The following is a 16,592-nucleotide window of genomic DNA, read 5'->3' as shown; positions in this document are numbered from 1 at the left end:
AACTCTCTATAGATATGAAATATTGTTTTTGCCTGTAATACCTCTTTTCCACCTAAATTCCGGGTCTGACCCGGAGTTGGAACAAAGTTCCTATCTGGATCTGACCAGGAATTTAGCCGGCGCCTACTCAAGATATTCCCGAGTTGGCGCCGCTCACCCCGGAGTCGGGTCTGCATAGACCCGGCTTTTCCGGAGTGAAAGTGGATGCTTGGAGATGACGTCATCTCCAAGCGCCACTGAAGCTGGACCAATCGGCCGGCTAGCAGCGCACTCCAGGTCATCGTGACCCGGAGTGCGCTGTTCTCACAGCAGGGTTTCACGGGCTACGCCTGTGTTAAACCCTGCTAGTTACTTGGCGATCCAACCCTCTCCCCTTTTACACCAGGGAGCTGCCCGGGTTAACTCTTCAAAAACCCGGGTTTGTGCTGTATACAATGACTAAATACTGAGCACCATTACTGGAAAAACAAAATGCAAAGGCACAGTGCAAAAACTATTTTTGCCCAGTTTATGACATTATGTATGTATTTTTTCATGCTTTTACATACAGTAATGATAAACATAATCAGATTCAGTAAATTGTGAAAATATCCAAAATAGTCCCCCATGACTAAAGTTGTTAGTTAGACATACAGTAAGCTTATTGAGACATTCCATACATGATGTGGGATGCTGACAGTAGTGTATAGTATTTGAGTGTGGGCACAACAAGATTTAAGGGTGAATTCAATTAGCTGCAAAAAGCTGAGGTCGGCGAAAAGCGCAATGATTTCACCTCAATTGCCTGTTTGGACGCAATGTTTTCGCCATGCGTGGCCCCGCTTATCTTCGTATTCAATTCCAAAACAGGGGAAAACACGGATAGGCAAATGTATTTAATAACGAAACTAGAGAAGAGGACAGTATATTTTGGGGAAATCAGTCTGTACCCCAAAAAAAGTCTCACTGACACTGGAAATCAATATAGAAGAGTATTAATAGCCCTAATAAAAGTATTTAGTGATCTTAAAATGAGTCAAATGACTGTTATATGCATGTTTGCATAAGTGTGAAAAAGATTATATAGTGCAATGTGTTTTGAGAAAAATAAGTACCACAGTTAAATTTGGGGTACATGTAAATGGATACTAGTATAATTTGGTGTCTCTAAAGTGAAGATTTAAAAAATCTCAAAAATACACCTGCTGCAGTTTCCTGCAATCTTAGAAACAGCTGTCTCAACCTTATAGCCCCCCGAAATACATGGCCCCTTACTTTTTACACATTTTTCAACACTTTTAAACTTTTTGCCCCAAAAATGACATGTCTTTTTATGGGGTTATATAAGATAGTTTTTTAAAAATTGTTTGTATAATTAGTCAGTAGCAGGGGTGTCCAAAGGGTTCTGAACCAAGTCCCCACATTTGTACCCCAAATTATGGATTTTGCACTTCTTTTCTCCTGCCTTTTTCTGGATAAACTTATCTGCCTATTTTTGCCTATGGAATTTTCGCCTAGGTGAAAATTCCTGGGAATTGAATACGGAGCTATTTTGAAAACGGAAGAAAAGAGCAAATCGACGATTGGCTTATCGCCTCTAATTGAATTCGACCCTTAGCAGTGTAATAATATTGTTCATCAGGAGACACATTTTAGTGTGTGAAAAGGGGCAGATCTACATTAATACCACTTCAGAGGTGACAATAGTCAAATGTTATCATTATTTTCACTGGGGCCCTTTTGTGCCATTTAGGTGCATTTCACAATAGTAAACAGTGAGCAGTATTTTTGAAAAAAGCAAAAAAGAGTTCAAACTAATTTAGGGGATGGTATAATAATATATGCCCAGATAAAAAATTGCATAACGCAAAACACTGTCCATGTATATATAACCCACTTTGTAGGAATGATAAAGTAGGACAGCAGGCAGTGTTAATTGCAAAGGGCAAATCAGTGGTTACACTTTAGGGGGTGTGGCCTATGGTAATTAGGCCACACTCCTTTTCAGTCACGTGTGGGTATAAGGGGCGATCCATTCCATTTCTGCACAGGGTGCGGCTCTGCACACACACACATACACACACACCTCAATTCTCTTTCACCTTCAGCAATACTACAGTTATTTCAATCCTCTCAAACCTGCTGTCTTGGTATCATCAGTTAATTTACTATCTGCTTTGCTTCCTGCATCCAGTCAATCTCTCTCCTATCCCTGTAATCTCTACCTTTTAAAAATGAAAACATTGATAGGAAACTCCCTTTTCTTACCTAAGACAAAACAAAGACTATTATCCATTATTGTTATCTTCCATCTCATCTACTGTAATTATCTGAAATTCCCTTTATCAATATATCTCTGCCTAAATTCATTCTCAATGCTGCAGAGAGTTTTGATATCCCACTATCATCACTCCATATCTGCCATATCACATTGGCTCCACATATGCTCAAGAATCCAAAATAACTTCTTCACCCTCACAAAGTATACAAAAAGCATTCATTAACACCCTTCATGCATTTCAAAACTCATATCAATATATTCTAAGTCATACTAAACTATCTCTGACCTGCATCTCACCTCACCTCACCTCTGATAATTACCTCTCACTCCCTCCTACAAAATGTCTACATTTAATGGCCATTGACCATTTATGTTTAGCAACCAATGATGGTTTGCCAATGATGGTTGATGGTTTAGCTATTGATGGTGAAGATTTGTTGGTTCTCCATCATTGATGGCTTAGAGGCAGCAATGTTTTTTTCTCTTTGTGCAGGAGGAACAATGCACTGGTGGCTCACTAAACCACACCCCATTTCCTGAATGGCCAGTTAACCCATTAAGCCAATCCCCTTCCCTGGTTGGCCTGTTTTTTCCCATGGCAGTGATGTCCATCAATGGTTCAAATCATCAAGGGATCTCTATTTATGGTTACATGCCTTAGTTGTTAAGCACAGATGGCACCATTGATGAATAACCCAATGATGGCCATCCCTAGCCACTACCCTGTGTAATCACCATGCTCAATTACACTGTCCCCCAGTCTTCAACACTTTAAACTTTCTGAAACTCCACCCTTTTTCAAGAGCCTTTCCAACTCCTACCTATACTACTCATGCTCATTCTTGTTATCTCAGTACATTTTCCTCTAGATTGTAAGCTCTCACATAAGCAACCCTTGATACACTCTGTTTCCATATCTGCATTCATTTTGTCTACATTGTATGTCAATGTTTAATGGGTCTTATTCAGAAACGTCACAATACCAACATTTTTCGCAAATGGACATTTTTTATGTGTATAAATTGTGCATGTGCCATGATCGTCTTGCGATGGCAGTCACAGTGAGGATTTATTCAAAAAGTGATTGAAGGGAAGGGTCCACTTGTGGGCAGTAACATAGGGTGGTGTCTCAAATGTAGGCATGACATGTCCTTTTTGGGGGCATCACAGCTTGCAACTGTGATCTCATATGTAATAAAAATGGCTCTGGCATCTTACTCCTGATGGCTATTCTATGAGACCATAGGATTACTCAGAAGTTCAATAATTGACCGATGTGCATCTGATGGTTGCACAGCTGATGGTCTGAGGTTAGGCACTGTTGGGGAGGTTAAGTTTAGGCACCGGGAGGGAGGGTTAGGGTTAGGGGAAATGTTAGGATAAAATTATAAGTAAACTCCCAGATACAGAGGGCCTGATTCAGACCCGGTCGCAAGCGGTGAGCGCTCGCAACTGTGTCGATGGTGGCCCAGAGCACATGCGCGTGACGGAGCCGACTCCATCGTGCACATGCGTGAGACCAGGATAGCGACGGGCAATCCGTTGCTCTGGGTCTCGTACCAAAGTACCATAGGGGGCGTGCTGTCGATGTTGAGTGACAGCACGCCCCCTTTGGTGGGCAGGCCAGGGGGGTGGCTGCCCAATGGAGGTGTTCCCATTTGAACACCTCCATTTGGGGGCGGCCCCACTGACATCACGAGTGATGTCAGTGGGAGAGATTTCGGCTCTGTTAGAGACGAAATCTCTCTGGGGCTTGCGGCAACGAGACCCTACCACAAGGGTCTTGTCGCAAGCCCGATGGTCGTGATGGTCTTGACCATCGTGACTATCTTCCTGGCCGCTCGCTATAGCTGTGGGTGTTCACCCACAGCTATGCTAGCAGCCAGGAGGCCGTTCTAAAAAAAAAAAGACCGGCCCTGATTCAGAGCGAGCGCTCTGTCAGAGCGACCGGCTCTGAATCAGGGCCAGAGTTCTTAGATCACAGTGACTAGGTAATTGCTCTAAGGGGACCTTCCATTTATATCCAGCCCTAAAAGTATTCAAGCATTTAGGCAGTACCTAGAAATTCATGTGTGATAGGACTCCAGCATTACAGGGCAAAGAAGTGCTACCTGCATTCTCTATGTCACAAAACAGCTACTGCACATTTTTCCCACCTTGAACCACTATGGTATGGTTCAGGTACAGTTCAGGGATTTCACAACATCCTAAGAGCTCTGCTTCTCCCTCAGTCCCTAACATATGCTGGCTATCACTTCATCCACAACTCCAGAACACTATAGCATGGTGCAACCTATCCACCTGAAAACTAGCACTACCTAACCTAGCAAATCACCATTCAGCACTACAGAGAATTCCTTCTTGGCAACCATAGTGATGTCTAGATTGGGTTGGGTTACAGATATGTCAATAAAAACTGCTTTGACAGCCAGAAAGTAATTTGCAGACAACACTTTAGGTTGTAGTAAGTAGGTAAGTAAGTCAAGTATTTATTAAAAATCTGTAATTGCACTCTATGGCAAACACTTATTTGCATCATTTTTTTAAAATACTTAGGGCCATATTCAATTTGGGAGTGAAAAGACCCTGCTGGACTTTTCGCTCCACATCAGAGGTTTTGCAGGGATAAAGTATCAGACGCGCACCCACTTTATCCCCACATTCAACTAGGATCTAGCAAAAACGGGACCCGGCGGAAGGGTAAGTATCGCAAAATTCTAGAATTTTAGGGAATTCTTCCTAGGACCCCCTAAAGATGTCCTGTAATGGGGGATCACTATGGGTACCCCCGTTTTTCCCTGCTGAAGCTAATTAGGGGTTTTAAATAGCAGTGGCAGGTGCTTTTTTGCGCCTGTGAAGTGATGAAGAATAGTACTTAGTTTTTTTTTCCCCAAAAAATAACTATGGCCATCAAATTTGGGGTACATGAAAATTGGTGCAAGCATATTTTTAAGTCCCTAAAGTGCATTTTTAAAATTCTTCAAAAATACACCTGCCGCTACTACCCGCAATGAAGAAAACACCTGCCGCATACTTGGGAACCCCTCTGGAATCAATTTTTTTAAGAAAAACTTTTTTTTGACACAGATTATTGTTAGCGGACACTCCCTGGGGTGCAGGCTATTTTTTTTAAGCCTGCACCCCTAAACCCCAATTCTGTACTTTTTTCGCCATGTAAAACATGGTGAAAAGTTATTCCCGTTTTTTAACAAAGACTTTTCGCACCGGCGAAAAGTTTTTGAAATTGAGAACGGGGATTAAAACAGATGAGAATTACGTCATTCGTGGGGTTTTGCCTCAAATTGAATATGGCCCAATAATATCTAATTTTGGAGTCATTTTTATTTAAAAATTCTGTTCTCTCATATGTACTACAGGTAGACAATGGTAAATTCAAGGCAACATTTTGCACAATTTTGATATGATTCAGAGTTGCACTCAATTCAGTCTGCATATGGACCTCATGATCTTTAGCAAACTGTGCATGTGTTGAAGCCTGGATACACAACATGGATCAATTCCTGGTGAATCTTATGGATCTCAGTTGTATCTACATGGGCATTCACATCACGTGGGATAAGTGCACCATGGGCATGTAGACGGAAGTAAGGGCTATTCAGAGATGAGCTTACAGATGTGTCATCATACATCTAGCCTCAATATGCCATGCAATGCGACTTGTCTGGCGTGAGTGAGCCACCAGGTCCCGTGCTACTCTGCTAGAGTCAGGCGTCTTTTTTTTTCTTAAAATGCATCTAAGTCACAACGCAATATGACTAGGATGCAATAGCAGACTGTGCTGATTAATTTGATTTGTAACACTTGTTTATCTGTGTACAGTAGATTTAAGTCAGTATACTGTATGAAGCACAACATAACTTGGAATGAAAAAAGCTGTAGCCGCTACATTGTAGCACTTCATTTATATAGATGCAGAGATAGAGTCACACACAAATATACAAATGTCACAAATCACATTAATCAGCACAGTTTGCTGGTGTGTAGAAGTCACATCACATTGTGAACTGATGTCTGCTACTGGGCTCCATATAGAAAACCCTTGTTTACCTGCATACACGGTAGTAACGCTGTTCCAGCAAGCCTGCATCACTACTTGCTAGCAGCATACAGTCAACGGCTGGTGATCTGAATGAAACCCTGCTCCACTCAAGCTCTGCTCCATCCATCAGTGTGTTCAACAGTGAGTTCAGCTGTACCTGTCCTATTTTCAATAAACCATCACTGGTTCAGAAACTTATCTGTTCATAGCTTGAGTCTTCCACCTGTGTGTGTCTAAATACTCTGCTTCAACGTCGTTCACAGACATATCTTCTGTACATACCCGGCGATGCACTACAGATAGAGTATATCGCTCATTCAATAGAACAAGAAATTTATATCTGTCAGTGTGTACCCAGCACGAGGCCTCTAACAACCAATTCAAAAATAGCCATAGGCTCATGGGGCCCATACATCAGCAACCTGACAAAAATAAATCTGCATTTTTTTCCCTGTTGTCACTATTCTCAGTGGCGTCCCTCACCGCGGTGACAACAGGTGCAAGGAATGTTATAGTGAGTGCAGCAAAAAGGGGGTGTGGCCTCATGGGCAGGGGTTGGCCGCATGGCTCGAACTCCCATATAGCCACTCTGGGGTTCCTAGAGGTGCGGACTGCCCCCAGGGACCACTCTGTGCTGAGAGCTGGCTCCCTCACTGTCAGGAGCTGAGTGCTGTACGTAATGCTACAGTGCAGCACCAAGTCACTGAGGAGTCGGCACTTTCATGTCACCCTTCAGTGGGTGAGGACCGTACCCCCCGCACCCCCCTTGTGATGCCCCTTGTAATAACATTACTCAATTAATCAATCAATTAATCAATCTTTCAATCAATCAATCAGTCAGGCAGTTAATCAATACTTAACCTTGCTTCCACTAAATATTACTCCACCTCCACTTACCTGTGCTGGCCGCTGGCCTCTGATCTACAGTACTTTTTGATTAATGAAAACATTCTATAGCATTGTATAGGTTTTTTTAAACTGACATCCTGTCTGCCACTGCAGTGCCACTATGTTTTCTAGATGTTCTACATTCTTTTTTAAACTGCCATGTGTTTGTGCCGCTGCTCTGTCACTTAGTTTAGCAAGTCAGCACACTGTAAGCCTTTGGCCAATATAGATGAAAATGTAAAACAATATTGTGAGCTGTGAGGTGGTCAACATTGACTGGAAATTACTGAAAATTACATGAATTTAGCTGTTTTTATACATTTTAAATAAATACAGATCCAAAATCAAAACCAAAACACCTGAGGGTGGCATTGGCTAAATCATAACTAAAATCTTTGAGGGTGATTTTGGCAAAACCAAATCACAGGGGTCTGCATACACATCTATTTCAAAGCCGAGGCAAACATCTTTGTCATTGCTGATGAATAGCTTAATTACACCATTATTTAATCTCTGAAAATGAGTTTTTAAAGAGTTTTACCTCTAGCAGTGTATTGCTTACTGATTTACTATTTCAGGCCATCCACTGGACTTTAATTACTTAAATTTCATTAAACACTGGAAAAATGGAAGGTGGAGGTGCTATAAAACTCTTGCCATGTGTATCTATTTTAGAGATTTGCACTGTACCATTTTTGCTGGTTTGGTTCTATATCATTGGCCGGTTTTGGTTTTGCCAAACTGCTGTGACTGGTTTTGGTTTGGGATTTTTTTTCCAAATATTGGGAGAATTTTTTGTTTTGTTCCTAGAGTATTATTAACCTGAATAAGATTAATTTACACTAATTTCCAGTCAATTTTGACAACTTCATAGCTCACAATATTGTTTTCATCCAGTTTAGGCAAAGAGGTTGCACTGAGCTAGCAGGCTGACTATGCTAAGCGACAGCAGTGGGCGACACAAACATGTGACATATCAAACATGGCACATGGCTCACACTGCATGTAGTCACAGGGCTTATATATATGGACTAGGGGTGAGCGGGTTCGGATTTCTGAAATCCGAACCCCCCCGAGCCCCCCCGATCCGAGTCCGATCCGAGTCAGGCTCGACTTTTCCCGCCTGACTCGGATCTGAAATCGAGGCAAAACGTCATCTTCCCGCCTTCCGAGTCTCGCGGGTTTTGGATCCTATATAAGGTACACACGTCGGCGCCATTTTCTCACTCGGCTGTGGACAGTGAAGAGGGAGGGTGGGAGTTAGGGCTGTGTAGTGTAGTGTAGTGTAGTGCTGCTGTTGTCCACTACTTCAAAGTCCATAGGGGCTGGCTGTGTTGTGCTGTGCTGCTGTTGTTAATAGGGGCTGTGTCCACTACTTCAAAGTCCATAGGGGCTGGCTGGACTGTGTTGTGCAGTCAGTTCTCCATAGGGGCTGTGTCCACTCCAAAGTCCTGTGCAGTGTCCCAGTCCTAAAGGAGTGCTGTAGTGTTGTCCAGGGGGTGCTCTGTCCATCAGGGGTGCTCCCCCCAAGTGCTAAAAAAATAATATATTTTCTGTGTTTGTGAATTGTGTGCGCAGTAGCCGCACGTGCATCAACAAAGTAGTGCCAAGCGTGCGCCTGTGTCATAAGTAAAGGGCCGGCTGGCTTGACCGTTAAGGGTGCTGTAACCCCCGAAAGTACACTCCAGTCCAAACCAAAAAAAAAATTATTTTCTGTGTTTGTGAATTGTGTGCGCAGTAGCCGCACGTGCATCAACAAAGTAGTGCCAAGCGTGCGCCTGTGTCATAAGTAAAGGGCCGGCTGGCTTGACCGTTAAGGGTGCTGTAACCCCCGAAAGTACACTCCAGTCCAAACCAAAAAAAAAATTATTTTCTGTGTTTGTGAATTGTGTGCGCAGTAGCCGCACGTGCATCAACAAAGTAGTGCCAAGCGTGCGCCTGTGTCATAAGTAAAGGGCCGGCTGGCTTGACCGTTAAAGGGTGCTGTAACCCCCGAAAGTACACTCCAGTCCAAACCAAAAAAAAATTATTTTCTGTGTTTGTGAATTGTGTGCGCAGTAGCCGCACGTGCATCAACAAAGTAGTGCCAAGCGTGCGCCTGTGTCATAAGTAAAGGGCCGGCTGGCTTGACCGTTAAAGGGTGCTGTAACCCCCGAAAGTACACTCCAGTCCAAACCAAAAAAAAATTATTTTCTGTGTTTGTGAATTGTGTGCGCAGTAGCCGCACGTGCATCAACAAAGTAGTGCCAAGCGTGCGCCTGTGTCATAAGTAAAGGGCCGGCTGGCTTGACCGTTAAGGGTGCTGTAACCCCCAAAAGTACACTCCAGTCCAAACCTAAAAAAAAATTATTTTCTGTGTTTGTGAATTGTGTGCGCAGTAGCCGCACGTGCATCAACAAAGTAGTGCCAAGAGTGCGCCTGTGTCATAAGTAAAGGGCCGGCTGGCTTGACCGTTAAAGGGTGCTGTAACCCCCGAAAGTACACTCCAGTCCAAACCAAAAAAAAATTATTTTCTGTGTTTGTGAATTGTGTGCGCAGTAGCCGCACGTGCATCAACAAAGTAGTGCCAAGCGTGCGCCTGTGTCATAAGTAAAGGGCCGGCTGGCTTGACCGTTAAAGGGTGCTGTAACCCCCGAAAGTACACTCCAGTCCAAACCAAAAAAAAATTATTTTCTGTGTTTGTGAATTGTGTGCGCAGTAGCCGCACGTGCATCAACAAAGTAGTGCCAAGCGTGCGCCTGTGTCATAAGTAAAGGGCCGGCTGGCTTGACCGTTAAAGGGTGCTGTAACCCCCAAAGTACACTCCAGTCCAAACCAAAAAAAAAAATATTTTCTGTGTTTGTGAATTGTGCGCAGTAGCCGCACGTGCATCAACAAAGTAGTGCCAAGCGTGCGCCTGTGTCATAAGTAAAGGGCCGGCTGGCTTGACCGTTAAAGGGTGCTGTAACCCCCGAAAGTACACTCCAGTCCAAACCAAAAAAAAATTATTTTCTGTGTTTGTGAATTGTGTGCGCAGTAGCCGCACGTGCATCAACAAAGTAGTGCCAAGCGTGCGCCTGTGTCATAAGTAAAGGGCCGGCTGGCTTGACCGTTAAAGGGTGCTGTAACCCCCGAAAGTACACTCCAGTCCAAACCAAAAAAAAATTATTTTCTGTGTTTGTGAATTGTGTGCGCAGTAGCCGCACGTGCATCAACAAAGTAGTGCCAAGCGTGCGCCTGTGTCATAAGTAAAGGGCCGGCTGGCTTGACCGTTAAAGGGTGCTGTAACCCCCGAAAGTACACTCCAGTCCAAACCAAAAAAAAATTATTTTCTGTGTTTGTGAATTGTGTGCGCAGTAGCCGCACGTGCATCAACAAAGTAGTGCCAAGCGTGCGCCTGTGTCATAAGTAAAGGGCCGGCTGGCTTGACCGTTAAAGGGTGCTGTAACCCCCAAAGTACACTCCAGTCCAAACCAAAAAAAAAATTATTTTCTGTGTTTGTGAATTGTGTGCGCAGTAGCCGCACGTGCATCAACAAAGTAGTGCCAAGCGTGCGCCTGTGTCATAAGTAAAGGGCCGGCTGGCTTGACCGTTAAAGGGTGCTGTAACCCCCGAAAGTACACTCCAGTCCAAACCAAAAAAAAATTATTTTCTGTGTTTGTGAATTGTGTGCGCAGTAGCCGCACGTGCATCAACAAAGTAGTGCCAAGAGTGCGCCTGTGTCATAAGTAAAGGGCCGGCTGGCTTGACCGTTAAAGGGTGCTGTAACCCACAAAGTACACTCCAGTCCAAACCCAAAAAAAAATTATTTTCTGTGTTTAGCCGCACGTATATATCAAATCGATATAACATAAATGGAGGACCAAACTTTCTCCGATAAAAATAAAATAGAGAAAGATCAAGAACCACTTCCTCCTAGTGCTGAAGCTGCTGCCACTAGTCATGACATAGACGATAACATGCCATCAACGTCGTCTGCCAAGGCCGATGCCCAATGTCATAGTAGAGGGCACATACAATCCCAAATGGCAAAGTTCAGGAAAATGACCTTGAAAAAGACATTTAAATCAGCTGAAGAGAAACATAAACTTGCCAATATGCCATTTACGACACGGAGTGGCAAGGAACGGCTAAGGTCGATCCCTAGTATGTTCATGACTAGTGGTTCAGCTTCACATGACGATGGAAGCCCTCCTCCCACTAAAAAAATCAAAAGAGTTAAGCTGGCAAAAGCACAGCGAAGAACTGTGCTTTCTAAGAAGATATCACAAATCCCCAAGGAGAGTCCAAGTGTGGTGGTGGTTGCGATGCCTGACCTTCCCAGCACTGGACGGGAAGAGGTGGCTCTTTCCACCATTTGCACGCCCCCTGCAAGTGCTGAAAGGAGCACCCACAGTCCATTTGCTGATATGCAAATTGAAGATGTCACTGTTGAAGTACAACAGGATGAGGATACTGGTGTAGCTGGCGCTGAGGAGGAAGTTGGCGAGGAGGATTCTGATGGTGATGTGGTTTGTTTAAATCAGGCTCCGGGGGAGACAGTTGTTGTCCGTGGGATGAAAAAGCCCATCACGGTCATGCCTGTGCAGAAGACCAAACATTCCACCTCTTTGGTCTGGCAATATTTCTATCCAAATCCGGACAACAACTGTCTTGCCATATGTACCATATGTAAAGGTGAAATAAGTAGGGGTAGGGACGTCAACCACCTAGGAACATCCTCCCTTATACGGCACCTGCAGCGCGTTCATAAAAAGTTACTGTCAAGTTCAGAAACTTTGGCTAAGACCGTAAGCAGTCCAGGGACACCTAAATCCCGTTGTCCTGTTGTATCCAAGCGCCTGCAAACCACACCGTCAACTCCCTCCTCGTCAATTTCCTCCTTAGTTAGGATCGGAAGTAGTCCTGCAGGCCATGTCACTGGCATGACTGACTCTCCTATCCGGGATTCCTCCGGAGGATCCTGCATTGCTACGCCTACTGCTGCCGCTGCTGCTGTTGCTGCTGCTGGGAGTCGTTCATCATCCCAGAGAGGAAGTAGGAACACCACTACTTTTACTAAACAATTGACCCTCCAACAGTCCTTAGCGAGGAGGATGAAGTACGACAGCAGTCATCCTGAAGCAAAACGTATAACTGAGGCCTTGACTGCTATGTTGGTGTTAGACGTGCGTCCGGTATCCGCCATTAGTGCAGTGGGATTTAGACAATTGATGGAGGTAGTGTGTCCCCGGTTCCAAATCCCGTCTAGATTCCACTTCACTAGGCAGGCGATACCGAGACTGTACAGAAACGTCAGAAAAAGTGTCCTCAGTGTCCTGAAAAATGCCGTTGTACACAATGTCCACTTAACCACGGACATGTGGACAAGTGGAACAGGGCAGACTAAGGACTATATGACTGTGACAGCCCACTGGGTAGATGTATCACCTTACGCAGCAACAGCAGCAGCGTCACCAGTAGCAGCATCTCAGAAATGCCAGCTCGTTACAAGGCAGGCTACGCTGTGTATCACCGGTTTCAGTAAGAGGCACACCGCCGACAACCTCTTAGAGAAACTGAGGGAAATCATCGCCCAGTGGCTTACCCCACTTAGACTCTCCTGGGGATTTGTGATATCTGACAACGCCACCAATATTGTGCGGGCATTACATCTGGGCAAATTCCAGCACGTCCCATGTTTTGCTCACACAATAAACTTGGTGGTGCAGAATTTTCTGAAAAGCGACAGGGGCGTGCAGGAGACGCTTTGGGTGGCCCGAAAAATTTCTGGCCACTTTCGCCATTCAGCGACTGCGTGCCGAAGACTGGAGCGCCAGCAAACACTCTTGAACCTGCCCCGCCATCACCTGAAGCAAGAGGTTGTGACGCGGTGGAACTCAACCCTCTATATGCTTCAGAGGATGGAGGAGCAGCAAAAGGCCATACAAGCCTATACATCCACCTATGACATAGGCAAAGGAGGGGGTATGCACCTGACTCAAGCGCAGTGGAGAATGATTTCCGTGTTGTGCAAGGTTCTCCAGCCCTTCGAACTTGCCACACGTGAAGTCAGTTCAGACACTGCCAGCTTGAGTCAGGTCATTCCCCTCATCAGGCTTTTGCAGAAGCAGCTGGAGAAAGTGAAGGAGGAGCTAAGACGGAGCGATTCCGCTCGGCATGTGGGACTTGTGGATGAAGCCCTTCATTCGCTTTGCCAGGATTCCAGGGTGGTCAATCTGTTGAAATCAGACCACTACGTTTTGGCCACCGTGCTCGATCCTAGGTTTAAAGCCTATGTGGTGTCTCTCTTTCCGGCCGACACAAGCCTGCAGAGGTGCAAAGACCTGCTGGTGAACACACTGTCAGCTGAAGCGGAACGTGACACGTCAACGGCTCCTTCTTCATTTTCTCCTGCAACTGGGGCTGCCAGGAAAAAACTTAGGTATCCTAAGCAACCCGCTGGCGGTGATGCAGGGCAGGCAGGACCAAGTTTGGACATCTGGTCCGGACTGAAGGACCTGGCAACAATTTCTGACATGTCTACTGTCACTGCATATGATACTGTCACCATTGACAGAATGGTGGAGGATTACATCGGTGACAGCATCCAAGTAGGCATGGCAGACAGTCCATACCTGTACTGGCAGGAAAAAGAGGCAATTTGGAGGCCCCTGTACAAACTGGCTCTATTTTACCTGAGTTGCCCCCCCTCCAGTGTGTACTCCGAAAGAGTGTTTAGTGCAGCCGGGAACCTTGTCAGCGAAAGGCGTAGGAGGTTGCTTCCACAGAATGTGGAGAAGATGATGTTCATCAAAATGAATTATCAGCTCTTCCAGGGAGACCAGCCTCCAGAAGGTACAGAGGGACCTGTGGTGGTGGATTCAAGTGGGGACGAGTTAATACTTTGTGAGGATGAGGATGTACACACTGAAGAGGGTGAGGAATCGGTGGATGAGGAGGATGAGGATGACATCTTGCCTCCATAGAGCCAGTTTGTGCAGGGACACATTAATTGCCAGCTTGTTTTGTGGGGGCCCAAACGAACCAATCATTTCAGCCACAGTTGTGTGGCAGACCCTGGCGCTGAAATGATTGGTTTGTTAAAGTGTGCATGTCCTGTTTATACAACATAAGGGTGGGTGGGAGGGCCCAAGGACAATTCCATCTTGCACCTCTTTTTTTTCTTTGCATTATGTACAGTTTGGGGCCTAGTTTTTCAAACTGCCATCCTGTCTGCCACTGCAGTTTCACGCCTAGATGGGTCACGTGTTTGTGCCGCCCACTCGTGTCGCTTAGCATAGTCATCCAGCTACCTCGGTGCAACGTTTTGGACATAAAAACACTATTGTGAGGTGTGAGGTGTTCAGAATAGACTGGAAATGAGTGTAAATTAAGGTTATTGAGGTTAATAATAGCATAGGAGCAGAAAAACCTACAAATTCTGTGATTTTAGCTGTTTTTATGCTTTTTTATAAAAAAATACAGATCCAAAACACAAAACCCAGAACCCAAAACACGGAAGGGTGGTTTTGGCAAAACCAATCCAGATCCAAAACACGAAGAAAGATCCAGATCCAAAACCAAAACACAAAACACGAAAAGTGGCCGGTGCACACCCCTAATATGGACGTGAACAAAGCACACTAAGTAAAAGCACGCCAAACAGTACAAACAACAATAGATCTATATTTTGTATGTTTTTAACTTTGAAGCTTGGTTCAAAACAGTACGGAGTCGCAGGGCTTAAATATATGTGAACAAAGTGCACCAGGGTAAATCGCACCAAATAGCGTACAAACAACAATAGATCTGTACTTTGCAGCTCAGTTCAACACTGTGTAGAGTCACAGAGAGGGTTTAAAAAAGGAACGTGAAAAATGCGCACTAGGGTAAAGTGCTCCAAACAGTACAAACAATAGAACTTATTATTATTATTATTTTTTTTTTTTTTTTAGGTCGCAGCTCAATTCAAACTGAGTGGAGTCACAGGGTTTATATATGCACATGAATGACTAATATACTGAGCAGTACAGCCACTGGTGAGTCTGGACACAGCACAACCTATACAGCAGAGTACAGAGTACAGCACAGCATACAGCAGCGTGTCCCCTATACACACTGACTAAGAGTAGCCCACCCACTTGTGTCAGCCACTTGCATGCAATCCGAACTGCATATATAGTTTTACATGTCTCAATTGTCTTAACCATATCATATTTTTACCTTTAAGTTTACATAGTTTACCATGTGATTTCGCAGGCAATTAAATAATACATGGGGCAGTTTGAATAGCTCACATGTATATCTCTGTATAATATTTAGAATGGTAGTTTTAAACCTTGTGGTTTTATATTCATGCTTTAGCTGTTTGATTTGGCTTTTAGTAACTAGTTCGGTTGTACACCAGAGCACAGAATAAACTTGTTATTTTATCAAACCACCTCTAATAAATCTCCAGTTAATTTGTTTGGATTTCAAAAGACATATTATAATGAGTTAATAAGCAATATGCATGCATAGAAGAAAAAAAAATCACTGAATGCAGCCTAGAGAGGTTATATAAATTTAAGCATAAAGGCTAATTTATATATGTTAAAAGCAGGATAAAAATAATAACCATAGAATGAGAATGATACTATCTATATATGTATCCTCATTCATATTTTTCTAAGTCTTCTTACAGATTTACTTTAAATAATCACTGTGATTAATAGGATGCCACATGAAGCTTGATGCTGTATGTGGTCCATTTCACATCTTACTAAGAGCTTCTGAGTGGCATATGAGATGAGCAGAGGCGTTTCTGATCTACACGCTGAGGATGAGTCTAGATGCTTTATGTGTATAGGGCTTCCAATCCTGAACACTGTCTCTGTCAGCAAGGTAAAGCTGCAAAGTGATCAAACTCAGCAACCAGGCTGTCTGCTATTACAACCTGCATTCACTGTTCAAGCATCCAGCAGACTCCAGGGACATCACTCGTGCTGCACTCTATGAATAAGAAGGATGGTAGATTTAGACAGTGAGGTCCCAGCACTACCACCTAGGTACAGGTTTCGGGATTTGCTTCTTGGGGACCAAGCTTGGCAAAATGATGACAGGTAAAAGATTATTTTCATTATGTATGCTGGGTTGTCATAAAAGAGTAACAACAACTTAAGTTATTGAATTTGAAGCACACTCCATAGGAACAGCTCAATTCTTCTTTCTATTAGGAATGATGTGCTGAATATTTTCATCCCTAATAGGTTTGTAGCACAATGTAGTGTACAGCACCAGCACGCTGTACATGCTCTCAGAAGCCCGTGGTTATAATCTACATGCTGCATAGAATTTCTAGCTGTGCATTTTCATATGACTTTTTTTTTCTAGTACAGATGCTTTCTGAAAAACAAGATTTAAAATGCTTGTCAAAACGGGCAA

General features: G+C 44.0%; 1 protein-coding gene across 2 annotated transcripts in view; it reads left to right on the top strand.

Moving 5' to 3' along the window:
- Nucleotides 1–16,175: 16,175 nt before the first annotated feature.
- LOC148517309 (potassium channel subfamily T member 2) overlaps nucleotides 16,176–16,592 on the top strand; it is a 1,089,312-nt gene continuing 1,088,895 nt past the window's right edge. For both annotated transcript variants that reach the window (XM_088478860.1, XM_088478861.1), the window contains exon 1: nucleotides 16,176–16,270. In XM_088478860.1, the coding sequence (XP_088334986.1) occupies nucleotides 16,176–16,270 (95 nt within the window). The remainder of the gene's footprint in view (nucleotides 16,271–16,592) is intronic.

This window comes from Taudactylus pleione, unplaced genomic scaffold (assembly GCF_031769625.1).
Source record: "Taudactylus pleione unplaced genomic scaffold, aTauple2 ptg000223l, whole genome shotgun sequence".
Classification (NCBI taxonomy): Eukaryota; Metazoa; Chordata; class Amphibia; order Anura; family Myobatrachidae; genus Taudactylus; species Taudactylus pleione.
The sequence above is the reverse complement of the archived record's forward strand: the minus strand, read 5'-3'. Positions and strand labels throughout refer to the sequence as shown.